Source organism: Drosophila elegans, unplaced genomic scaffold, assembly GCF_018152505.1.
Source record: "Drosophila elegans isolate 14027-0461.03 unplaced genomic scaffold, ASM1815250v1 contig_476, whole genome shotgun sequence".
In the NCBI taxonomy this organism is placed as follows: Eukaryota; Metazoa; Arthropoda; class Insecta; order Diptera; family Drosophilidae; genus Drosophila; species Drosophila elegans.
The window spans coordinates 3322467-3348040 of record NW_024545863.1 but is presented as its reverse complement, the minus strand read 5'-3'; the positions used below and the strand labels follow the sequence as shown (position 1 = coordinate 3348040).

Sequence of the window (25574 nt, the reverse complement as noted above, 5' to 3'; positions counted from 1 at the left end):
TGTTTTGTTTTTGTGGAGGCAATTTGAAATCGTCGTTTTCCTTTCGGAAATCCTAAATAATTGTTTCTCTAACAGAATGTTACGATTTTACATTTCTGTTAGGAAATGGTGAGAGAGTTACATTTTAGGGGTGGAAGACAATCTATGTAACCGATATTTCGAAACCATCGATAATTACTCAAATTTTCGTTAAATTCAAATGCGGTAAATATGTTTTTCCGTTCTGCGGTCACACTTGTTCAATTTTGTTTTTGTGGGGAGGGCTAAAACCCGCGCATTGTACATTAGAATAATTCCTAAAAAATCGTCGTGACGTTGGTGCTAGCTGACCGTGGCACATCGCAAAATTAACAAACGTAACCGGAAGTATTATCCCTTATTGTGCCCAGACAAGTGTCAATCGCAGGGGCCTGAATTGAATATAAACGTAATACTAACCCAACGGAAAGCAATTCTACGAAGTGAAAATGTTCTCACGACCCAGGTAAGCTTTTTTTTTTGCAAGGACTTCGCGGTCAGGATGTGTGAGTGAGTACGAGTGTTTTCGGGGGCGGGAATTATGCAACATTTCGCGACTCGGGACGAGGAACTGCCCAGCCCCAGCTGGTAGCCCAGTGACCTAGTCATTCCGTTTCGGATCAGACGAATAGCCGCCAAGGCGTCGGTATATATATCATCCCTCTTTCTAATTTCTTTGCGCAGCTTTCGGTTTCATTCGAACACAAAACAAACAGGAATTTCGCAAGTGCGAGCGAGAGGGATTCGCACATGGCCTGACATTGACCCTTTTTCCCTCCCTCTTCCGCACTTCCACTTTCTTCTATTCGCCAAACAGCTGTTCCCGAAAAAGTTTCACTTTTCCCTTGCAGTTGCATAAGAGTTTTTGAATTTGCCTTCGTTTTTTGGCTGCCAAAACAACAAACAGCTGAAAAATCAATGGGATACACAGGAAAAAACATTGTTGTCAAATTTCCATTTTAAATTAAATATTCCATTTTACTTTGGGGCTTAAAATTGTGATAATATTTGCTTATACACAAGATTCCTTTTACATTTTTAAATGAGGAAAATTTCTTAAAGATTTTTAAAACTAAAAGACTTTAGTTCTGGTATACTCGCGACAATAAGAATAATATAATATTCAACGTATAATATTTTTTTCCTGTGTAGCGAAAAGCAACACCTTCGCGTTCATGGACATGGACATATATTCGAAAGATGGTCTGGTTCTAATTTTAGCGTGTATACCGAAAAAATGTGTTTTGTTTCGCCATTGTAAGCGTTTTTCGTTGCCAAGTTCATCAAAAATTTCTTCAGCTGGCCCGCTATTTTGTCTCTCTTTCCCACACAAATCGTTAGCGAGCAACTAAGAAATTCGCTTTATAAAAAAATTAAAGAGTTTAATGAACTGTGCCAGCTTTTGCCTTCGGACTCTCCAGCTGGTGGGGAATATTCTAAGGGCTAATAAATGTTAGCCGCGCGGGCATACTCAGTGAAATATAACATCAGTCCAAAACAGTTTACGACACGCACTTATTCCGTGTTGTAGTTGCCGCAGATATGCGAAATTATTTAGCACTTGATGTCGGGGCTCATGTGAGTGCCATTCAAACAGTTGGAAACAAATTGACGAATGATAGCGTTACCTAAACGATAATTATCAGTACGCCGTCGGCGGAAGGGATCTCAGGGCTCTCGTCATGGGGTTCTGGTTCTCATTGCAGCGCACGTCATTAACCGGTTCCAACTTGACCAAAATCCGATATCTTTCCATTTCCACTCCCCGCGCGCATGATTTCATCAATGAACCGCAAACACAAATTAGTCACACACACGCCTCTATTTCAGCGTTGTGCCTCTCTGGTAATTAGCACCATCTAATAGAACTGGAAGCTAGCAAAAATAAACACATCGTGTAACAGCAGGGGTCAAAATTATAGCGCTTTGACGAATTGGCTACAAACAGCAACAACAACAAGAATTATAAAATATTAGTTCATTAGCTAATGAATTATTACCCCTTCATTACAAGTAGTTGGCAAAGGAACTTTGTAATCTAATCTTTGTGAGTTCTTTTTCAAGAACAAATCAACAAATTCAAGTTCAATCACACATATTTATGTAAGAGATAATTTATGATTCAATGAGCTACCGTTTTTTGATTTAAATCAATAACAATGTTCTTAGATAGAATTTATTATTTATTAATAACTAAGAAATATAACTCAATAAAAAAGGTAAACTTAAAAACCATATAGATTGGCAATTGTTTTTAACCGATCCTTAGCAAATGAATAATACAAAATTAGAGAGCTAATATTATGATCGTATCTGTAAGTAGATTTTTATCTTGATGTTGCCAGGCCATCCATCCCCCTTATCGCTGGCGCTTTGAATTCCGGGGGATAGCTGTAAACAATGCGGCTTAGTTTCCTACTTTTTTGCTTTTCATTTTATATTTTTGCGTGCCCAGCGGCGATGATAAACAAAGAGCAGCTGACGTCGACCTTGAACATGGCTGTTTTCATTCCCTGTGTGTGGATGTGTGTGTGTGCGGGGGCGGAACACCACCCATGACAATGTCAAGAATGTCAGTGGGCCAGTCAAAAGTGGCCAGGGGGGGGTCTCCAATTGCTGTGCTGATAAGTGACACACGTAATGCACTTTTACAATTCGCAGCTTGTGCGGAACTGTGGGCAAATTGTGCCGCTGCGGGACTTCAGCAACAGGAATCACTACGGTGGCAGCAGCAACTGTGCCGGCCGCTCGACATTATCACGAGGTGGTGGGCGACATCGTCTGCCCCTCCCAGGTGCGCGGCATAGATCACATCCGTGATCCGCGACTCAACAAGGTAAGAAAATCCACGCTATTCTAGTCAAAAAAAACGTAATACTGATAAAATTTCACTGTAAGAATGAAAACTTTGGGAGTTCACTAGCCTCGATAAAGTGGTAAACGATCAATAATAAATTTGTTTATCGTAAGAACTTGAATATTTATCATATTATGGGAGAACTCTCCAAATGTGAATAACTTTTATCAGCAAAAATGCTGTTTATCTTTTCAAGATAATACTAATTTTGCACATACTTGAAATTCGATTTAAGTTTTGTATAAACAAAAAGAATTATTAGTATGATTTTACGATTAATTTTTGATTTCATTTATCAAATACTTCAAAGCCGTATTTTCTAACATTTCAATTTGCTGTCTAGATAGTAAAATTATATTAATTTTGCTGAAAATACTATACATATATGTATGTATATTTCATTTCTTGAATTCGGAACTGCGCTTTTTCTTGCAGAAGCAAATACCAAACGCTTGAAACTGTTATGCTTAAACAAACGATTTCATATTATTTACAAACAAACAAGAATAAATATTTAAATATTTAGGTGTTTTCTTTTGCAGACTAAATAGGTCTTTATGCATAAACTGGTTTTTATTACAAAATGTATTCAAAGATTGCCCGTATTAATTATGTTTTCTTGCCTTTGCAGGGCCTGGCCTTCACCCTCGAGGAGCGCCAGACGCTGGGCATTCATGGACTGCAGCCGGCGCGGTTCAAGACGCAGGAGGAGCAGCTGCAGCTGTGCAAGATCGCCGTTAACCGCTACACGGAGCCGCTTAACAAGTACCTCTACCTGAGCGATCTGTACGATCGTAATGAGCGCCTGTTCTTCCGCTTCCTCTCGGAGAACATTGAGGATCTAATGCCTATTGTGTACACGCCCACAGTGGGTTTGGCGTGCCAGCGTTTCGGCCTGATCTACAGGCGTCCCCATGGTCTCTTCATTACCTACAATGATCGCGGTCACATCTTCGATGTGATGAAGAACTGGCCGGAGCCGAATGTCCGTGCGATCTGCGTGACGGATGGCGAACGCATCCTGGGACTGGGCGATTTGGGAGCCTGCGGCATGGGCATTCCCGTGGGCAAGCTGGCCTTGTACACGGCTCTGGCCGGAATCAAACCGCACCAGTGCCTGCCCATCCTGGTGGATGTGGGCACCAACAACATCGATCTGCTGGAGGATCCTCTGTACGTGGGTCTGCGCCAAAAGCGAGTCGTGGGAAGGGAGTACGACGACTTCATCGACGAGTTCATGGAGGCGGTGGTGCAGCGTTATGGCCAGAACACCCTGATCCAGTTCGAGGACTTTGGCAACCACAATGCATTTAGGTTCCTGGACAAGTACCGCAACACGTACTGCACCTTCAACGACGACATCCAGGGCACAGCCTCCGTGGCCGTTGCCGGCCTCTATGCCTCCAAGCGCATCACGGGCAAGTCCTTCAAGGATTACACATTCCTGTTCGCCGGAGCGGGTGAGGCGGCCATCGGCATCGCCGACCTGACGGTCAAGGCCATGGTGCAGGACGGCGTGCCCATCGAGGAGGCCTACAACAGGATCTACATGGTGGACATCGACGGCCTGCTGACCAAGAGTCGCAAGGTGGGCAGCCTGGATGGCCACAAAATCAACTATGCCAAGGACATCAATCCCATGACAGATCTCGCCGAGATTGTCGCCACCATCAAGCCCAGTGTAAGTGGTTTAACAGAGTTTCCCCGACCATTCACTTAAATTTAGTATTTAATTCAAAAAATATTAATTTCAACGATAATAACCGTTAACTATAAAAACAGATTGATGACTTAAGCAAAGCTTTTTCTGAAAAGAGCTGTAAAAATGAAATGAGTTGTTAGTTATTTAATTACTTTTGTAATAAAGTGAAGATCCGTAAATTTAAGTTCTTAAAATCGTTTAGGTTAAATTACCTGCTTATAAGTTTTTCTAAGAAAGCTTTATCTAGTTATACTACAAATCTAAATCCAATTTACAGGTGTTGATTGGTGCTTCGGCTGCTGCTGGCATCTTCACCCCTGAGATCCTGCGCACTATGGCGGATAACAACGAGAGGCCCGTGGTGTTCGCCCTGTCCAATCCCACCAGCAAGGCGGAGTGCACCGCCGAGGATGCGTACAAGCACACGGATGTGAGAAACTACAGTCCTATCATGTTAAATACATCTATTAACGAGCTTTCTCTATCGACAGGCTCGAGTGATCTTCTCGTCGGGCTCTCCGTTCCCACCGGTCCAGGTCGGCGACAAGACCTTCTATCCGGGCCAGGGCAACAACGCCTACATCTTCCCGGGCGTGGGCTTGGGCGTGATCTGCACTGGCACCCACCACATACCCGACGAAATGTTCCTCATCGCCGCCCAGGAGTTGGCCAACTTCGTGGAGCCCAGCGACATTGAGCGCGGATCGCTGTATCCTCCGCTATCGAGCATTCGGGAGGTGTCTATGAACATTGCCGTTGGCGTGACCAAATGTGCCTACGACAGAGGTAAATGCAACTGTTTGATAGAAGCTGATCCTCGAAATGTTTGATGAACTTTAAACTACAAAGATTCAAAATTGTTGCGTACTTGATTTTGGTTCTTCTGACAAAGAAGACAAATATTTATCAGATATCCCATTTTCTGAAGTGGATTACCCCTTGTTTGAAAGGACTCTATTAATATGATTAACCTTCTTTAGGCTTGGCATCTACCTATCCGGAGCCGCAGGACAAGCGCAAGTGGCTGGAGAATCAGCTGTACAACTTCAACTACGAGAGCTCCATGCCAGCAACCTGGGTCTGGCCGCGGATGCCCTACATTAAGACTCGTGATTTAGTGCCCACTAAACTCTATGGAAAACAAAGTGAAAATTAATTTTTTTTATTTATTCTAGGCGAAGAAAGCCCGCTGATTGCCGCCATCAAATAAAAAGCATTAACGCGTTCAACTGGTTGATGGCACCGTTCTGTTTTGCATCTAACACACACTCTACTACTTCCAAGCGTACACCATCAGCACCAAGCAACCAACCAACCAACCAACCAAATGACTACTAACAAGCCTACTCTAGACTAGTTAAATTTCAAGTGCTCACTCTATTTAATTGTTTGTTGATCGATTCGTTGGCTCCGTCAGTCAAACCCTGAGATTCGATTCGATTCTCCAGCTGCAGCTACTCCTGACATTGCTGACCTAAAAAACTATTGCAAAATATTGTTAAAAACACTAGACCATTTGTCATGAATGCGGGAGAGTTAGAAGCTGTGCGCAGTGGGCGACGAAGCCAACGGATTAGTTCTTAAGTGTATTTTCAAATTGTTCATAGTATTATGTATGTATGACGTGTTTTTATATTTGTAAAAATTATGATGTTATTAATTTTGTGATACCAAAAACCGATACCAAATGACGACAATGACGACTGTGACGATGACTACGCCTCTGAAAAAGCAATTACGCAGTATTCTATTCTATCCTATCACTATCCTATCTATTTATTCGATGCTATGTTTATGGTTTGCTGTATCTAACTACCCAATTGGCTTTGCAGTTCCATTCCCTCGCCGCTTGCCACAAATCTCCTGCATTCTCTGTGCATCCCAGCTTTCTACTTGATCTGATCTGAATTGATATGCTCTGTCTACTACTACTAACTCTGACGGCGGCATCAAGCGAGCTCTACCTACAACATTCACGCTTTATCACCAACCCAAAATTCGACAATTAATTTATTTATCTATTGCTATATGTTCCTTTCGTTGACATACAGAGAGAGAAGAACATATGTAAATTATTGAACCCCCCAACCAACCGACCGCCTAGAACAATTGGCTAGACAGCAGGGCTAACTGCTTCGAGAACTGGTGAGAGCAACGCAACCAAGCATTCAACCACCCAACCGATTCCACATGTAAAACAACTTAATTCGCTGCCGTTAACCTCCAACTATCTAAGTTAATTCATTATGATTTCTTTCGTTTAATCCCTTATATCTGAAGATATATTCGAGTGACGATTTTGTTTGTTGTTGAGCCATGTCTGATATTTATAAACGCAATTAAGCAGCTTTGCTATAATTTATTGTTACCAAGGTCAAGCTAATGTATCAATAACTAGAAACCCTAAACCCCATGATCGATCGGACCGATTCAGCCATTGTACCACTGACTAGATGATGATGTGCGATAAACAATAAACGAAAATTACAAGTTAAATACTTTAGCCACTGCTTAATGGGATCCTTTAGAACAAGTATTTGCTAGAGATCTTCAATTCTCTTTGTTCGCTGAGCTTTTTTTTCCGGAGAGAGAGCGAATCAAGTATTTCTGAGAAAAAGAGTGAGAGATGAGCTCTCCGATGGCTTTTAATTAACTTGTTTTTTTTATTCTCCTGAGAAGTGTAGACAAATCTGTTTTACTGTTTCAATATTTCCTGAAGTCATCATATACCATATATTCCGAATGGCGGGGAGAGGAATTGTGGCATCCCCAAAAAGCTAAAAACCGGAGAGATCTAGGCCCCGGCTTAAACGTGATTCAACTCTCTCATCCACGGGGGGTATAAAATGAAACTTCTCAGCTCGCCGTCTTCCAGTCGAGCTTGGAGCGTCTGTTTGCCCAGAATACCACATTCGTCGCACTACAGGTTCCGATCGCACCACTGTCCAGATCAGCTATCTCAGCGAGCTCAGCGAGATGATAGGCAGCTGCCCCGCCCTCGCCCTCCTATATGGCATTGCCCTCGTGGCGTCGATGGGCGTGCAATCTGCCCGAGCAGGTTAGAGGAATTCTCCGAATCCGAGTCCGAATTCGAATCTGACTCCGCGTCAGTGCAATGCTAATATTGGTGTACATTACATGGGTCAGCCTACGCCGACGACTGCACGAGTCCGGGTGGCGAACAGGGTCGGTGCATGCCCTTCTCCTCCTGCCGGAACATCGAGGAGCGGCTCACGGAGGCCCAGAAGTCCGGACAGAAGGTGCCAGCCGACTACGCCAGCTATCTGCAGAAGGCCTCCTGCGGCGAGTTCAATGGAGTGGTGAGTTGAAGAAATTGTCTTTAAAAAACAACATTGCATGACAGAGTTAAGGGTCCAATAGCAACATTAATTCAATCAATATTTTACTTGGCCCAAAACGAACTGAGTTAAAGAAAAAGAAACCCCCTTTTTTAAACATAAATATTTGCCTTTGTATTCTATTTGCCATGTTTATACTCACAGTTTAACTTAGGAATAGAAAGGTTGCAAATAATAGATTTTCTTTGTTTACTAATGAGATTTTACAGCAGTTCAATAGAACTTACTGATATAGCTATAAATATCACTAAGTTTTATTGAACTGTTGTAAAATCTCAACTTGTTAACAAAGAAAATCTATTATTTAATATAAAAGATAGAAAGTTGCTTATTTATACTTATTGCTTATTTATTATTGCAATCAAATTATTACATTTGAAGCGAGTTAGGAAAATCAAAACTTTTACTATGCTGTATTTTAGTTATATATTATTTCGGTAAGAAACTAAAACTAAATTTAATGGAAAGTATTGTATTTTTTTTAATAAAAGACTAAGAAAGTTAAACTGATTTTAATAGTAACTCCTCTTTTAGCGGCATTTTTGCTGTGCTGCCGCCCAGATCCAGCACAATTCCAAGGTAATGACCCTTTTTAAGGACGAGAACTTCGACTGCGGCAACTTCCTCAGCCAGCGGGTGGCCAATGGATACGAGGTGAAGCTCTCCTCCAGACCCTGGATGGCCCTGCTCCGTTACCAGCAGTTTGGCGAGTCGCGTTTCCTTTGCGGCGGAGCCCTCATCTCTGAGCGTAGGTGTTCTCCAGTCGGAGTCATAAAATATACTGAAGTGAACTCTTTTAAAATGTATATTTATTTACAGGCTATATCCTGACTGCTGCCCACTGTGTCCACGGACTCCAAAATGATCTGTAAGTATAAAGCTGTAGGTAATGTAGTGATTATCCGTAAAACAATTGAGGAAGTTTAATCTAATGAACAAAAGAACAAAAGAAATTTAAATGTAAATTTAATTTAATGAAATACTAATGTCACTTCATTTTTTTGTAAATCTTACTTATTTTCTTCCTTTCAATTAAATAGTTATTTCACTGAAAATTAATTTTTACCATATTTATTTGATTCAAAATCCTTTTAAACTGAAAACATTATGTTGTATGCATTAGTTAACCCTTTGAGTGCCCATGATGCATATCTGCAACATGCCGTTTAAAGCTCACGCATAAATGAAGGACTAATATTTTTTTCCTTTCCGTTAAAATTAAATAATTATATCTCTAAAAATTTATTTTTTACCTAAGTTTAATGATTTTAACTCCTTTAAATTTCTTTATGTCAACGAAGTGACTACTGGTGTAGATCCATATACTTTATCATTATCATAACCTTTTATTCCACCAAGCTGATAATCTTTTTATTCGCCCATCCCTTAGCTACGAGATCCGCCTGGGTGAGCATCGCATCTCCACAGACGAGGACTGCCGGCAGCAGGGACGCAAGAAGAAGTGTGCCCCGCCAGTTGTGGATGTGGGCATTGAGAAGCATCTGATCCATGAGCAGTACGATTCCCGTCACATCATGAACGACATAGCACTGCTGCGCCTGAACAGAAGCGTTCCCTTTCAGAGTAAGTCCAAGTTTGAGACACGTTACTCACTTCTTATTAATGTTATATATCTCCCCCAGAACACATCAAACCCATTTGCCTGCCCATCACGGATGAGCTGAAGCAGCAGGCGGAGCAGATTAATACCTTCTTCGTGACTGGCTGGGGCACCACGGAGAATGGCTCCTCGTCGGATGTGCTGCTCCAGGCGAATGTGCCCCTGCAGCCGCGATCCTCCTGCTCCCAGGCGTATCGGAGGGCAGTGCCCTCCAGCCAGCTGTGTGTGGGCGGTGGCGACCTTCAGGACTCCTGCAAGGGTGACTCCGGCGGACCACTCCAAGCTCCAGCCCGCTATTTGGGTGAGTTCGCCCAGAAAATGGTGGAGTTTGGAATCGTGAGCCAGGGCGTTGTTTCCTGCGGACAGATCAGCCTACCGGGTCTATACACCAATGTCGGCGAGTACGTCCAGTGGATCACGGACACCATGGCCAGCAATGGCCTGTGAGGAGGGTCACCGTTTGTCAACAGTTTCTAGAGTGTATCTTAGCGATTAGTCAAACCCAAATATATATTATACACATATTTGTAAACTCATTTACATTCTGCTATTTTATTGGGCGTTCGTTGTGAATAAAACAACACCGTAATGGTAAAATTGTTTAAAATGTATTTATTTCAACTTAAACATATAGTATTATTTAGCCATTGAAAAATAGTCTCAAAGAGTAGTTATGTCTCTATAATTAAACTATGATTTGTTTAGTTGATGCATCTATCTAGTTTCTCTATTATCTTCCCACAATTTTAATTTCTCGACCATGATTCATAGATACATCTTATTATTAGTCAATGGCTTTCGTTTCAATATTAACTAAGCTTGGTCGGCTAATAATTTCGCATTTTTATGAAAATCGACAATCAACGTTGTTGTGTAATGCAAAGTATGAGTAAACTCTTTAGTAATCTCGTGGAATTAAGAATATTGTATGTTGCCTAGGGAGCAAATCGCTTTAAAGAAATTAACTTCCAATTGCGATATTAATCGATCGAGATAATGCCGCTTATAAGTGAGTTCAATTGAATTGTGGTTCCACATAAGATCATGTATATTGAGGTTTTATTACTGAAAGAGAAAGAGTTAGAACGTTTACAAGGCCAACCTATCTTAATTAATTGTCGTTCTATACTTGGCAGAATTTTGAATAAAAACCACAAAATTCGGGGTTTTTTGCACGCACTTTATCCGTGATGATGGGGATTTCTGTTCTGGAAATTCCATGCTACACATCATATTCATATCCAAAGAACGGGTTTCGATCCAGCAGCCAGTTAGTCGGCGACAACGACCAGTACCATGGGTGTAGCCAGGCGCATGGGGAATTAGTGAGCATACTAATTGAGGAAAAAAGTACCGCTTCTAAAAGGTGCTTTAACCCACCCGTTTGAGCCCCATTGACGCGTGCCAGTCCCCGCGACTTGACCGGCACTCGCAATAGGCGATCTCGAGGGGCAGAGATGTGGACAAATGGAGGCCCCAGGCCCCAGCTGAGAATGAGAGATCAAGCAGTTTGCTAGGGGGTTTCCTGGAATTTAATCGCTATTCCCACGCTCCATGCTTCGAGCCCACTACCGTTTTTCGCTCGACCGGTTCGCCATAGATATACATAACTTGCTATTTTATATTATTTATTTTTTTATTTTTGCAAATGTGCCATACATAAAATGTGGTTTATAAAAACTGATGAACTAATCAGTTTTTGGAAATAGAAATACAAAGATCTAAGATCTGAACAAATATTCTTGAAATCAATATGATGGCAGGTAGATAAATTTATATCATAGTGCGTTGAAAAAAGCTTTGCCATAATCTTTAATAAAGCCAACTTCTAGAACTTATAAAGTAATTAAGTGGGTAAACAACCCGCCCCTCCATTTAATATCACCATATAGTATAGGACTACGAACTGCCCAACATGGTGGCTAATATTTGAGACTATCTCCTGCTCCCAGCCCCGCTCACGTGCTCTTGTGGAAGTGGAAGTGCATCAAAACCTGTATTACTGATCTGGGGTTGCGCTCAGCTATTGATCATTACGGGTATCGGGAGTGGACTGGCGCTTTTCCGAGCACGCGAATCGAGCTACAAAAGTGCGGCACACGACGATCGGCGGCTCATTCCAAGTTGATCGGTTCAGCGCGCAAGTTGCAATACTAATTCGTGATCGGGAACGCGATCTTCAATCGTAGAAGCAACATCAGGTTTCGAACAATAGCTAAAAAAAACACCTCCCACAGGGATCAGTGATCATAGCAATCAGTCAGGATGGGAATAACGACGATTCTAAGCCTTGGGCTGGTTTTGTGCATCTGGCCACTGCTTGTTTTTAGCCGTACGTTTTGCAAAGGATTTAACTTGAAAAAGGTTTCTAACACTTTATTGACCTACAGAGAGCAGCTGCGTCACTGAGGACGGAGCATCAGGTCAGTGCATTCGCTACCAGGAGTGTCCGTACGTGCAGAGGATCATCGACATCTACGGCCATAACATACCACGGAAGATTTATAACCAAATCACTCAGAAGCAGTGCAAAGGCAACACAAATGTAAGTCTCTAATATACTTTTGAAGACATACTCTTTATACGATTTAAAAAACACCCCTTTTATTTGATATGCTTATTAAAAATAAACATTAATGTTTAACTGCCTTGGAAATGTATTTTTTTGTTTTTTTACTTACCTTCCCATACTTAAATTGCTTTTCAATTATTTTCTCTTAAGCTGAGCTATAATTTTTAAAAAAAATCCCATTTAATTTGCAGGAGTTCCATCTTTGTTGCCCCAATGAGGCCACACAGCAGTCGTCATCCAGTCAGCAGTCCCAGAGAAAGGTTGTGCGATCCGATGGGGGAAATCTTAACCGCTACGATCGGCAGGGATTGCAACTGCTGAACTCGGTGACCAACTGCGGCAACAAGGGCAATCCCAAGGTCAGCGGGGGGACGACGGCCAAGCTCGGCGATTTTCCATGGGTGGCACTGCTCAAGTACAAGGTCAGCGGTCCGCGGCCCTTCCTCTGCGGCGGCAGTCTCATCAGCGAGCGCCACATCCTCACCGCCGCCCACTGCATCATCGAGCAGCCGGAAGTGTAAGTCCTTGTACCATTACACCTAAATCCATAGCTACACAATTTCTATGAGAAAAGTTATGAGGATGGTAAACCTTATGATGTCTAATTTGTGTACCATTTTCTTTGCGTTTCAGAATTGCAGTCCGTCTGGGCGAACACGACCTGGAGTCGGAGCAGGACTGTCAAATCCTGGGCGGCACCACTCGCGTCTGCATACCGCCCTACGAGGAGTTTGGCATTGAGAAAATTAGCGTTCATCCCAGCTACGTACATGGCCAGATCAGCCATGACGTGGCCATCATCAAGCTAGACCGTGTGGTCAAGGAAAAGTCGCATATCAAGCCCGTCTGCCTGCCGATCGATCAGCAGTCCCAAGAGCTGGCCTACGACCAGAGCTTCTTCATCGCCGGATGGGGCGGTACCGACAGGGGGACCACTGCCACCAAGCTCCAGCAGGCTTTGGTCACCCGCAAGAGTCTGGACGAGTGCCGGCAGTTCTACAACCAGGATGAGGTGAGTGACAATCACATTTGCGCCACGGGAAACGGGATCAAGCACACCTGCCAGGGAGATTCCGGTGGCCCCGTCTTCTTCAAGCACCGGTTCAAGAACACCTACCGCGTGGTCCAGTACGCGGTGATCTCCTTCGGCGGCAACCGCTGTGGTCAGAACCAGAATCAGCCCGGAGTCTTTGCGAGCGTCATCGATATGTTGCCCTGGATCACGCAAAACCTTCAATAGTCCTACGCCCACTGACACACTTGCTTTAGAATACATTACCTTATTTATATCCGTAGTCGTAAGATCCCTTGTCGTAGATACTCTAGAGGATTCCCTAGCTTGTAAGTTTATTTAATACAAAATATAAGCAGCATCGATCAAACGGAATTTAATTATTTTGGCGGGCTTTTTGAATAATAGTATACTTTAAAGCAGTGGCTTAAAAAATATCAAACATTTATTTCAGTTCTCCCCATTAAGTTGGTTTGTTGTAAGTGCATACAGATCGATTGACTTTATTATTGAGCTTTTTTAGGCTGGAGTTTATCGGTTTTACTAAATATATTTTCATTTTACTACATTTTACATTGTACCATTTCATTATGTATTATAATGTATTTAAAAAGATATTAAATGAATTTATTAACAAAAATCGACGAGCTTTTAAGTTATTTTCCTCACAACAAGAAACCTAAAGAAACTTTTAAAACGGATAAAAAGTGTACCTATTAATATAATCACCAGTGTATTTGGGCATATTGCATTGAGTCAGCTCATCCGATTGTATGCGTACATCACAGAACATAAGAATAAAGCCACTGATTCAAACTCTTTTCTATTGACATCTCAATCAATTCGATGGAAATCAAACATCCCGGGATGAAATATAGAGTGATTTTAGCTACCGGTCTAATACTGTGCGCTTTACCAGGACTGGTTCTCAGCCGTAAGCTAACATGTTGTTAAATCGCTTTAGTTAAGGGTTTAAAGCCTTGTATTAACTTATAGAGAGGAGCTGTCGTACTTCGAATCACCTAGAAGGATTGTGCCTCGAATACCTGGAGTGTCCATTTGTGCAAACTCTTAAAAAAAAGTTTTCCAAGACCTGAAGATATTACCAGTGGCCTCAAAAATATGCAGTGCACAGGCTCCTCTAATGTGAGCTTTACATACAATTAATGACTTCTAGCATTTTTAAGTTTATAAAATTAAAAAAAAATTATTTTCAGCTTATTTGCTGCCCAATTCAGAAAAATGGATCGGCAAACAGAAATATCAACCAATACGACGTGTGGGGCCTTAAATTCCTGCAATCAGTCAAAAATTGAGGTAACAAAATCACTACCAGGCTCAGCGGAGGTCAAAAAGCCAGACCAGGCGAGTTTCCCTGGATGGCGTTGCTCAAGTACGACAATTATCCAAATGGAAAGGTAAAGGTTCTGTGCGGCGGCATCCTCATCAGTAAATGGCACATCCTCACTGCCGCCCTCTGCATCGAAAATCGTGCTGATGTGTAAGTTCATTCTTAGGTTCTTTAGTTTATGGGAAATTTAAATTGGAATTTATGACTTAATTATGGGTAACAGGACTGCAGTGCGTTTGGGAGAGCTTAATTTAGATACCGAAATGGATTGCCAGCTTTTAGGGGGAAAAACAATACACTGAATGACAACCACATTTGCGCCGAGGGATCTGACATCAAGCACAGCTGCAAGGGCGACTCCGGCGGACCGATATTCTATGTGCACAAATTCACGGGTCCGGATACCTATCGCTATGTCCAGTACGGTGTGACCTCCACAGGAGGAGATCTGTGCGGCAAAACCAAGAAGCAGATGGAAATCTTCACTAGCGTCATCTCCATGTTGCCCTGGATCACGCAAAACGTCCTGTAGCGAATCCTCCGTCATAGCTGCTTAAAATGTATGCATTGCCATTTATTTATTTAATAAGCATTGCAATCAAATAAAACTAAAGAATTATATGAAAAGTAACAAAAATTTCCGTGTTCTTCTTGTCGGGTTAAAAAAATTAAATTTGTTCAAGTTCTCAATGCTGATAGCTTATACTCGAAACGCAACTGGTTCAAGCATTTTTTCGTTGATAGAGATTTTCTGGTTGGAACTTGTTTTTTTTATAGGGGCGCCACAAAAATAGATGCATTAAAATCAAGTTTAAATTATTTAAAGAAGATTGGATGTTTTAAATGCATTTTTATGAATTACTGGAATTTCTTAGCATAATAAACTGTATCAGACTTGGAAACAGAATTGGGGATACATAATTTTGAGTCACAGTGCATTGACATTCGTGTGGGATATTTTTGTTCTCATTAGTTATGTGAATATATATGCAATATATTAAAAAAAAATCCAATCGGGTATGAACTATTGATTTATAATTGCTGCAAGAAAGAGTTAACTTTGGCAAGCCAAGTTACATATGGCCAAATAAACTCGTCTAATACTTAATAGGGTCGTAAATGTCCAAACTAAAGTCTTACTGAAATTGGAATTGTTAAACCTTATGCTTACTTTAAGGCAGAGGATTCAGAAGAACTTTAATTTATCTGTCCCAGCTTTTCACAACCGAGTCATGTCATAAGTGTAATGGATGAAGTTTTACACGTAGTTGCCAATTAAATTAGTCACTATTGATTTCGTTTTAGTTTTAATTCCCATATTTTTTTGCCGGGAGAGTGATCACTTAGTAGAAACGTGATATCCCAGTAGCTCTTCCATAACAAAACTCTTTTCAATATTGCTTCTGGCTGCGACTTCTGATCGAGATTTGTACCCAAGCACTGAGTCATCGTTATCCGTAGAGGTAATGTCGTTGGCATGCTTTAATTTGCGGTTAGCTGCATTGATTATTCAGACAAATAATAACAATAACTGACCTAAGCACTTCAGAAGACCAATGTGATTTATGTGTTTTATGATGCCCATTTGAATAGCTATCCGGCTGGTCTGTTTCATGTCGGCTTTAACATTGAACTAAATCGAAACCAATAAAACAGGGTAGTTCGTAGTTCCTATAAGCGGGAGACAATAGACAGATTGATATCATATGCCCATTGTTAAAATGAATGCCAACTGCCTAAAAAGGATACAAAAGTAAAGATTTGGCTAGGCAGTTCCTTTTTTTACGCCGGATAGTTCACAATGCCCGTGCACTGCAGCCGCATTCAGGGGTGTTTACTAAAGATGTAAGTTATTATTATAAACGGGATGAATCAGCCTAAAAGCTTACTTTAATTCAGGATTCTTTACTTGGTAACCTTTTACCATACCCTGCCCTTCTTTGGAAGCGTTTCCGTGTCCCTGCTGAACAGCTACTTGTCTTCGTCGGTCTCCTTTAATTTGGACACGATTTAGTAAGTTTCCGGTAGAACATCATTTGAGAGATACTTGAATACTTGAGAGATACTCTTAGCTTGAACTGGAACTCCACTTTTCCGGCCATTACTGTGTGCGAGATTTACAATGCCGAAAGAATTTGGGACCTGAGTGACTCACATTTTGGCGTGGAACACGATATGCATGTCGATGACTTCATCTCCGAAATCGTATTCTATCGGGGTGTCTGCAGCAGCTGCGAGGATTGCCCCAAGCTTCGATGTCCGGCCAACTTTACTGTGCTCGTGGACTTGGTTGGTTATCATACAGACCTATTTGTATCAGGTTCATGGGTATTAATGAATCCTCTTACTCCTGAAGTTCCGTACCAACTGCCATCAGCTGCTGGTGAACTGCAGCTACCTGAACGAGCTTTTCGACTGTTGCGATCGGTTCCTGCCCCTGCCCACGGAATACGGATTGTGTTACTCCTTCAACTCGCACCAGGCGCGCAAGGTGTCCCATGTGCAGTTCACCAATAACCGGGAGACGGGGCCGGGACATCTCAATTTCAATGCCGCCGCCGACATCCAGTTGTATGTGCATGCGCCCATCGATGTGCCCTACCAGTTCTCGGAGGGCATGATCCGGGAGACGGTGCTACTGGGCCACTACAAGGAGCTGATCCTCAATGTCATCGAGGTGCACAACGACGAGAGTGTGCAGGATCTGAGTCTGGAGCAGCGGCGATGTCGCTACGGCCACGAGCATGTCCTCGAACGGCAGGGCATCTACGAGTTCTACAGCTACTCCGGATGCGTAGTGGAGTGGTAACTACTTACTAACTATATTACCTATGCATGGAACACACTTTTCAACATGCTTATCATTTATGTTTATAAAGCACAGTGCTTTTGCAGCTGGAGAACTGCAACTGCACCAGCCACTTCATGGCCAATCCCGGCCAGAATTCCCTGCCCGCCTGCGACTACCGCGGCCTGATCTGCCTCACCAAAATCCGGGACAAGATCATGACGGAGCGCAAGTCCTGCGAGTGCATGAGCTCCTGCGAGGAGCCGGAGTACAACATAATTTATAATTCAGCAGATGAGTAAGCACTTTTATTGCCTTAATACTTCGTTACTCCCATTAAAATTATAAATTAATCAAAAAATTAGGGGCAAAATACGCTAGAAATCAATCAGATCGTTTTAAATACGTGTCACAAATCATAAACTTAAGTACCTTTTTAACTTTCTATCCTTTTTTAAGCTTTATGTTCTTTCTGTTTTAAAGTGATTTATAATATCTGAAATTTTAAGCTGCTCTACGATACGAACTAGGATACTATATAAAAAAGTTCACTAATTTAAATGAATCTTTGGTTATGCTAATATTTATTAGTATTTATTTCTTAGCACTTAAAAAGACCTATTTATTTTATTTGTAATTTTTCAAATCAGGTTGAAATCTAAAATTTTTAATATTAGCCAAGAAAGCCTAAGTAAACCTTTTGGCCATATAGCTCTAAGTAAATGAGTGACGTGAATAAACATTTTTTATTTTGCCTGCTTCTAGGGATGATGAAGCCTCGGATGACGTCTCAAAAATCCGAGTGGCTCTTGTGGAGCTGCCCACCCAGCGCTACGTACGTCGGGTGACCAAAACTATTCTGGATTTTTTGAGTACCCCACAAAATCAGCATAGATAACTATGACCTTTAACCTCGAGTTCTTCCATTTAGTTTCCCTTGGAGGTCTGGTTGGCCTGTTCTTTAACACATCCGCCTTGCGAATTGTGGAGGCCATTGTAATCTGCCTGCGACATAGAAAAACCATGGTGAAGTGGGTTAAACGAATTTTGCTTGGCACGGCGAAGTATTTACAGATCTTGGACCAGTCGAAGTAAATCACAATAATCAATCAGAAGCATTAAATTATAGTTGTCTTTTGATAGGGAGCATGCGTGGGCAAGGGGCTTGTGGCTGGAAGCTCAGCTCCGTGCCATTTTCTGCGCCACATAGGCCGCACTTTCCGGGGAACTATTGTACCAGGTGGGCGGCGTGACGAACTGCAGCAGGGTTTGCAGATAGTCCGGCAGATACATGAAGCTGGAGAAGATTACCAGGCAAAGCATGATCAGGAAGAATCCGTCTGTTGGGCAAGATAGTCCGGATTAGCGAACTGCTTTGGCTTGGAACTTCGGTACTCACTGATCAGCTTCTTTTCCCAGGGCTCCAGCATGTTGATGCACGTCACCAGTTCGTACTGGCGGTAGGCGTGGGAGGCCAATTGCTTTAAGTTCATCATTATTGGTGACTAAAGTCCAATAAATTCGCGTTGCAGGAAATAAAGTGCAGGTGATTGTAAACAAAACAACATCTGATTGCAGTGTGACAAAAGCAGGTCGCCATAAAAAGAGAGTATGAAATATATACCAACTATATACGGTTTATATTAAATTTAAATTGAAAATGTGATCGTTAAACTAGATAAACATTTATTAATAATACTGTCAACTTTGAAAAATTGCAAACAAGTTTCTTATAAACTAAAAATCGTTTTTGACGAATTCGACTTTCGGTATTTATCTTTATCGATAAGTTGTATTTATAGCAATTAGCTTTTGACAGCTAAAGAACATGTTAAAGTAACTAACATTGCATGTTAATTAAACATTACTGTTAAATCATATGGCGCGGTTGTTTTGATTATTTTCTCAGAAGTTTTGTTTTTAGAGGTGTTTTCCATTGAATAAACTTGCCGAATAAACTAATACCTTTTAAGAAACAATTTGCTTAGGCTGCGAGTAATCTAATAGTCTCTAGAAACCCAGTGGAACCTCCAAAGTTGCAGATACCGGCGACAAAGGCTATGGAAAGTGTTTCTGTGTCCACCGAAAACCTAAATTTATTTAATAACTCCTGCTGGGACATCTCACAAAAGAACTCAAATAAAATTCTGACGGGGAACAAAGCCTTGGACAATCATTTCGGAGGTGGAATATCCTTGGGTCAAATCATTGAATTGATTGGCAATTCGGGCACAGGCAAAACGACAATGTGGTGAGTTTGTGGTTTACTAACAAATGTACACAGACTTAATAATATACATATTTATCTATAGTTTACAACTGTGCCTTAATGTGCAAATACCCAAAGATGCCGGCGGCCTAGAAGGACGTGCATTGTTCATAGACTCAAGACAGGATTTCCATCCAGACAGATTACTAGGTGAACTGATGGGATAAACTGATTTACTGTCATATATATAGAGGTTTTTTTATAGGCTTAGCTCAGGAACTGGAGCAGCAATATAAACACAGAGCACCGGAGTTTAAAGCCTTGGAAATGCTTAAAAAAGTTCACTATGTGAGGTGTCCTAATTTGGTGCAGTTAATGGCCACGGTCTTGAGTTGTCATAGTCACCTTGTAGATCATCCTGATGTAATTCTTTTTGAATACCTTATTACGGTTTTGTTTTTAGTCTGAAAGTCTTTTATCTTCTTATATAAACATGTTCATTTAATCTGTATTGAAAAGTTTAAAAAACCCAACTGTCCCTTTAGATAAAACTGATTGTAATCGACTCCCTGGCATTTTCCCTGCGAATGCTGGAAGATGGCGCTCGGCGTTACGAGCTTCTCCTGGAACTGCACGAAAGCATGAGAAGACTGCAACGTCAACACGAATTGGCCGTGAGTTTTTGAGACTGATCCATTTCCTTTTGCTTTCATAATCCCATCCCGACAGTGGGTCGTCACCAATGTGCTCACGCATCGCTGCATCAAGGAGCGGTTCCATGTGGAGCCCGCCTTGGGGGATCTGCATTCGCACCTGATCAATGAGCGCATCTGGTTTTCGGGCAGCTCTGCTCGTTACCTGGGCAAGTCGTGGAGATTTAGCAGACTAATCATGGAGTCCGACTGAAGCTGAAATGGTTCGATAAATTATCAGGTTCACTTTTACTTTCTGCCGATTTTATAAAGTAATTACAAATATTTTTGGATTAGTTGCTCGTTATGATTTATTCAGAGCTTATATTGTTCTACCTTCATTATTGTTAGCCAAAAAGTCATTATTGTATAATGCCTTAATTGTTATCTTTTTGTTAAAGATGAACGAAAATTACTAAATCATTTAAATATTAATTAAAGATTAATGCTGTAAAATTTGCGTTAGGTGTTTCAGTCAAATAAGAATCAGTAATATAAATATAATAATACTAGTAAATTTTCGAATGACCCAAGAAAAAGGAGCGGCAGCAGTTTGAAGGGAAAACAGGATCCGGGAACACTTGTCATAGCTCGCATTGGCACAGAAAACGAAGTCACAACTAGCACACACCCAGCCAGCTGTTAAGCACTTGCTAAAAGCTCCTCCGGTCAGCTCCACTCCACAAAGACCACGATGCTATCGATGGCGCAGTTCCAGATTGACAGGCGAGCACTGCCTGATTTATGCGCGCGGCGCAGGAATGTGGCAAAGTGTAAAAAGTGTTTACACATACGAACGGCGACACCCAAACCAGACTGCCGCTCTCTAGCTCAGGGGCTTTTGATTACACACGAAGAAAATGCGTAGCACATTCTTATATAAAACAAGTTTTTTTAAATACCAAAATATTTTGTAAAAAATCATAAGATTGGATTAGAGTTTAAATAAGATAAAAAATTGTTTAAAATGACCAAATTAAGTTTAACATATCTAAGTTATATAGGCATAAAAATCATATTTCTTAACGTCAAACTAAAAAGGGAGAACAACTTAGTTATAAACAATTGCACTTTGTGAAAGCATCAATGAAGCAGCAAATGTTATGTAAATTTGTTCTCTGTGCATCCGCAGAGCTGAACATGGAGCCCCGGACAGCAGCTACATAGTCACGCATATGCAGCGACAACTAATTCAATTTCCACTTGCCAGAAGGAGGCGGCTGTTTAGCCGAGTGTGCACGCCTAATTGGTAATGCGATCGGCTTTATTGAGGCGCTGTAGTCGAGGCAGCACTTGTGGCCATAGCTCTACCCATATAGCTTTGGCACTGGCTCTGGCTCTGGATCTGAATCGGTGGATGTGAATGTGGATGTGGATTTGACTGGTTGCCGGTGCTGGTGCAGTCACAGGCTATCGCTGTCGCTCAGCGCAAATCCCATTACGTGCGATCCGTTTCGAGCCATAAACATGTAACAGCTGCACACCCCCTTCCAGCTTCCACCTATCCCACCGATCCCACCCGATCCTAGCCGAGTTTCCTGGCTTCCAGCGGCGCAACTTGTCGCTCGAACTTAATTGCCTCGGCTGCGCTTATGACTTTCGTGTGCAATGCATCCTCATCCACATTCACGTCCACATCGCCACTCTGCTGTCTGTAGCATTAGAAAGTAACTCCAGCCGGCGAAAAGCTATAGCTATCAACATTGGGCTCGCATCGTCTTCGTCGTCATCGCTCGCCTGTCGCTGTCGCAGTCGCAGTCGCAGTCTCAGAGTTTCTGGCGCTATTTTCGACACTGGCAGGCTCGCCATAAATTTCCGACTGCCCTGCAATGCACCGAGGTCTCAAAATTGAAAATAGTCTGCCACAGCTAGTTGCACCTGAACAAATGATATGATTTTATCATTAAAAGAATTTGGTGTAAGTTTATTTAGATTGCTGAACGATGTTGGCAAGGACTTGCTTTGACAAACATCAAACTAAACATGCGGCTTATGTTACAGTTTGTCTAATACTTTCTCTGGAAAACTATATTCTTAAAAGATTTTTTAAAATGCAATTAAATTGCCTATTAAAGCTAAAGTAATCTGTTACAGATCTAAAAAGGTTTACTTATACAAAAGTTCAAGCATTAAATTTTATTATTAATTTAAGCCCATAAAACCATTTAAAACATTATTATAAAAGTTTATCATTGAGCTTTCTTGCTGTGTGGCTAATTTAGCAAACTGGCAAGTTGAAAGTCCATTTTCCATTTCGTACGGGTTTCAATTAAAACAAAAAGCAAAAAGCCAACAAACATTCCGGTGCCGAGCATGGCCTGGCAATTTGGCCACGACCTCGTGCACCGCCAAAGTTCAGGCCCCGAGTGGCTAATTCCGCAACACCGCGACCGCCCCGATGGCAGCACCCGATAGCAAGATCCAAAAACTTTGGCCCCAACTTCAACTTCAGCTTTTTACTCCAGCAGGAGGAGCCACTCTGGCCGTGAGATAATCAAATGTTGGCCAAAAAGGATTGCACTCACCTTTGTGGCCGTCGCCTGGCTTATTGTTCTGAGAAATTGTTATTAATTGAGTTGTACGTTGCACCTGGCCAGCTTCGATTTGGCCAGAGTTCTACTGATCTGGTTTTCATCTGCTGCCCAGTGGGTGGCCCTTTAGCATCGGCCATTGACATACTAAATTGCCCGGCTCCGCTCATTTGCCCAATTTAATTTGGCCTGGCCATCAATAAGCCCAGAGCTGAGCCGCGATCCCGTCTCATTTGCATGCCCCATGCCCGTAATTTATGCTCATCAATTAGCTGATTAATTTATTTGGTGTGGAGCGAGAGCGGGAGCGGAGCATCATGCTCAAAACGCTTGTCTAATTAGACAAATGCGCTACATTAATGTCGCCTCTGACATTTATAAAGCGTGGTTCTGCCGCAGATGGGTGATTTTTCACTACCTTTTGGTTCCTCTTTCTTCTCGAGGTGGCTTTTGGGGGTTTGGTAAATCAATTAATGTCCGCCTAAGAGGGGTTAAATTGCCAGGGGGATTAACTCCTACTGTTTTGACATTCAAAACGTATTTTTTGTTTTTTATTAGGCAAAAGGTAAGCAAATATTGATGAAATACGTAAGAGACTCTATGCTTTATAAATTTAATTTTTAACCATATACACTAATTACCTATAATATTATTTTCCTGATGTACTACCACTCAGACTTTCTCTCAAACGTTTCCCAGGTCTATTAGCCAAACAATTCCCCACCTAAATTAGTTTATATTGCTGCTTATAAATGCCACTTGTCCAGCAAGACGCGGATGTGCCTGGATCTTGATCCAGTCGCAGCGTGTTTCTCAGCGGCAATCTTCGCCTGTCGCTGGCGCAGGGGAAATGAAAATATTTTAATTAAAACACAAACTAAACGTTTACTGCTGGCGATGTTATCCGCTGCATTTCATACAAATAACAACGACAAGTCTAACCTGGCTACCAGTCGGTTGCTTCGACTCCTCCAGGAGCTCTCTGCTGCTGTTGTTGCTGCTACTGCTGCTGCTGCTGCGTGCAACAAATACGGCAAATGTTGCATGTAACAGCAGCAACATGTGTCGCACAGCGCCTATTTGAATATATATCAAATCAGTTTCAGATAATTTTCTATAACAGCTCGACACACAGGCAAATGGACGAAACATTTGTACGAGTTCGTTGTCTAAGTCTTTCGTTTCGCGACCCATGTTGTTGCTGTTGCTGTTGCAGTTGCTCCTGCTTCTGCTGCTGCTGCTGGTGCTGCCTGCGAGTGCATATTTTACGCGCTGCATTGTTGGAAACGGATCGGGCCTCGAAATTAAGTTGTTTTGCATAAAAGCGCCATAAAAAGGCGCAGCCGCGGCAGAGGCAGCAATTGTGATTAGAACGACACGACAGGCACGACATGCGACATATGAGACGCTGCTTTTGCCGCAATGGCAGTTGTAGTTGCTGCTGCTGTTGCTGCAGTTGTTGCTGCTTCTGCGGCCTTACATATATGGCCAGCAAATTGCCGGTCGAAAATTGGCGGCTCAACACGAGCGACGTATGTCATCAAATGGCACTGCCATTAGCGATCGCCAAAGAGATCCTCGAGCGGAGGTTCGCGTCGGTGGCAGCTTCCTGCGGCCAGTAGGCAAATGCTAGACCCAGCTCCTGCAGCCCCACGCTGCGGCAACCATTATCAATTTAAGTTGGCTAATTGGTTTCAAATTTATGGACCTGTATTTGATATTTATGTCGTCTACGAGAGCGCTGTGTGCCCCGCAATTTCGCCTGTCTGCCGGCCAAGTGGCCCTGGCTATATGGCCCATTCCATTCGGATCCGATCCGATCCGTTCCGATCCGAACCAAGTCGAGCCGACCGTCGCTGCCTTGGCATGCTGCAAACAACGTAATTGGCTTTCAATTTGCTGCAAATTGTTGCAACAGCCACGACAACGGCGCAAAGAGCAACCGAGAAACATATTTAGATTATAGACGGGATAAAGTTTATGTACGTTCTGTTCTGACCGGCAACTGGCAACTTTAGCTCGAGGACCGAGCCGCTTCTTCGGCCGCCCCCTTCCACCATAATTCCAATGAGTTATATGCCCATCATGTGCGCTCCTTGGCCCTTCAAAGTTGAAAACGTATCGCGCGTTAATTAAAAAACAGCAACAACCACCGAAACATCGGCGGTGCGCTTGGCAGGAAAAATAATACAGAAAAAAGCGCCAAAAATGCCGCTAAAATTTCGCCTGGCAGCAGCGTTTTAAAAAGGGCGGCTACCAAAGTCCCAGGCCTTGGATAGCACTGTTCAATAACTAAATAAAACACTTGGCCGCCATACACAAAAAAAAATTTTGCTGTATTTGCAACGTTTAATAAATTCGAAAGGAAACTAAATAAAATACGAAATTCATTATGTTTTTTTTTACAATTTTTATGTAAACGTTAAAGCGATAATCATAAAGTCAGCTCTTATCGGATTAAGTATATTTTTATTGTTTTAAATTGTATTATATTGCATTAAATCTTTATTAATTAATGTGGATATATCAAAATCTTCAGTCATACTTAAAAAATACATTACATGTTTCTTGACCATCTGTGGATAGGATTTTAAAAAAGATATGGTACTCGTTTGCCTTTTTTGTGTTTAACTAAACCAATGCCACTTTAATCCGTTGAAATCCAGTTAAAATTGTTGCCTTTTTTTCTGTGCAGAAACGAATATAAGAGAACGAGAGGCAGCCACAATCAAGCGAAAATTCCTGGCATTTTCTGCTTCATTAACAACACACTCATACACGAGAACCCGGCCATTTCGTTTTGTTCGAGCGGAGTTTACCGCTGACGAAATTTACGCACGTTGGGTAAACCCCCGCCACCTC

At 42.0% G+C, this 25574-nt stretch overlaps 7 protein-coding genes across 8 annotated transcripts; 6 read left to right on the top strand and 1 right to left on the bottom strand.

Moving 5' to 3' along the window:
• Nucleotides 1-228: 228 nt before the first annotated feature.
• On the top strand, nucleotides 229-7073 carry LOC108148774 (NADP-dependent malic enzyme). 2 transcript variants are annotated; one of them, XM_017275983.2, is made up of 7 exons: nucleotides 229-484; nucleotides 2680-2854; nucleotides 3507-4556; nucleotides 4855-5007; nucleotides 5069-5363; nucleotides 5558-5686; nucleotides 5753-7073. In XM_017275983.2, the coding sequence occupies exons 1-7, from the start codon at nucleotides 468-470 to the stop codon at nucleotides 5785-5787; spliced, it is 1854 nt and encodes a 617-aa protein (XP_017131472.1). In that variant the 5' UTR covers nucleotides 229-467; the 3' UTR covers nucleotides 5788-7073. The 2 variants fall into 2 exon arrangements, with proteins under 2 accessions (XP_017131472.1, XP_017131471.2); XM_017275982.2 differs by having other exon boundaries at nucleotides 5558-5722; nucleotides 6629-7073.
• Nucleotides 7074-7444: 371 nt separating this feature from the next.
• On the top strand, nucleotides 7445-10093 carry LOC108148775 (serine protease grass). The gene is made up of 6 exons (XM_017275984.2): nucleotides 7445-7635; nucleotides 7725-7897; nucleotides 8471-8684; nucleotides 8756-8804; nucleotides 9327-9520; nucleotides 9580-10093. Exons 1-6 carry the CDS (start codon nucleotides 7554-7556, stop codon nucleotides 10002-10004), a joined length of 1137 nt encoding a protein of 378 aa, XP_017131473.1. The 5' UTR covers nucleotides 7445-7553; the 3' UTR covers nucleotides 10005-10093.
• Nucleotides 10094-11692: 1599 nt separating this feature from the next.
• Nucleotides 11693-13511, top strand: LOC108148474 (serine protease grass). The gene is made up of 4 exons (XM_017275506.2): nucleotides 11693-11889; nucleotides 11948-12102; nucleotides 12321-12646; nucleotides 12763-13511. Exons 1-4 carry the CDS (start codon nucleotides 11823-11825, stop codon nucleotides 13367-13369), a joined length of 1155 nt encoding a protein of 384 aa, XP_017130995.1. The 5' UTR covers nucleotides 11693-11822; the 3' UTR covers nucleotides 13370-13511.
• A 1009-nt stretch (nucleotides 13512-14520) lies between these two features.
• On the top strand, nucleotides 14521-15024 carry LOC108148432 (phenoloxidase-activating factor 3-like). Its single transcript, XM_017275467.1, has 2 exons — nucleotides 14521-14642; nucleotides 14775-15024. The coding sequence occupies exons 1-2, from the start codon at nucleotides 14521-14523 to the stop codon at nucleotides 15022-15024; spliced, it is 372 nt and encodes a 123-aa protein (XP_017130956.1).
• A 1269-nt stretch (nucleotides 15025-16293) lies between these two features.
• Nucleotides 16294-18375, top strand: LOC108148433 (pickpocket protein 11). The gene is made up of 7 exons (XM_017275468.2): nucleotides 16294-16337; nucleotides 16392-16505; nucleotides 16565-16781; nucleotides 16849-17297; nucleotides 17372-17578; nucleotides 18046-18152; nucleotides 18212-18375. The coding sequence occupies exons 1-7, from the start codon at nucleotides 16294-16296 to the stop codon at nucleotides 18373-18375; spliced, it is 1302 nt and encodes a 433-aa protein (XP_017130957.1).
• On the bottom strand, nucleotides 18313-18844 carry LOC108148540 (serine palmitoyltransferase small subunit B). Its single transcript, XM_017275582.2, has 2 exons — nucleotides 18680-18844; nucleotides 18313-18620 (listed from the first exon to the last, which is right to left on the bottom strand). Exons 1-2 carry the CDS (start codon nucleotides 18774-18776, stop codon nucleotides 18460-18462), a joined length of 258 nt encoding a protein of 85 aa, XP_017131071.1. The 5' UTR covers nucleotides 18777-18844; the 3' UTR covers nucleotides 18313-18459.
• A 324-nt stretch (nucleotides 18845-19168) lies between these two features.
• On the top strand, nucleotides 19169-20641 carry LOC108148537 (DNA repair protein RAD51 homolog 3). Its single transcript, XM_017275578.1, has 5 exons — nucleotides 19169-19531; nucleotides 19593-19699; nucleotides 19755-19912; nucleotides 20035-20163; nucleotides 20219-20641. The coding sequence occupies exons 1-5, from the start codon at nucleotides 19341-19343 to the stop codon at nucleotides 20393-20395; spliced, it is 762 nt and encodes a 253-aa protein (XP_017131067.1). The 5' UTR covers nucleotides 19169-19340; the 3' UTR covers nucleotides 20396-20641.
• Nucleotides 20642-25574: the final 4933 nt, after the last annotated feature.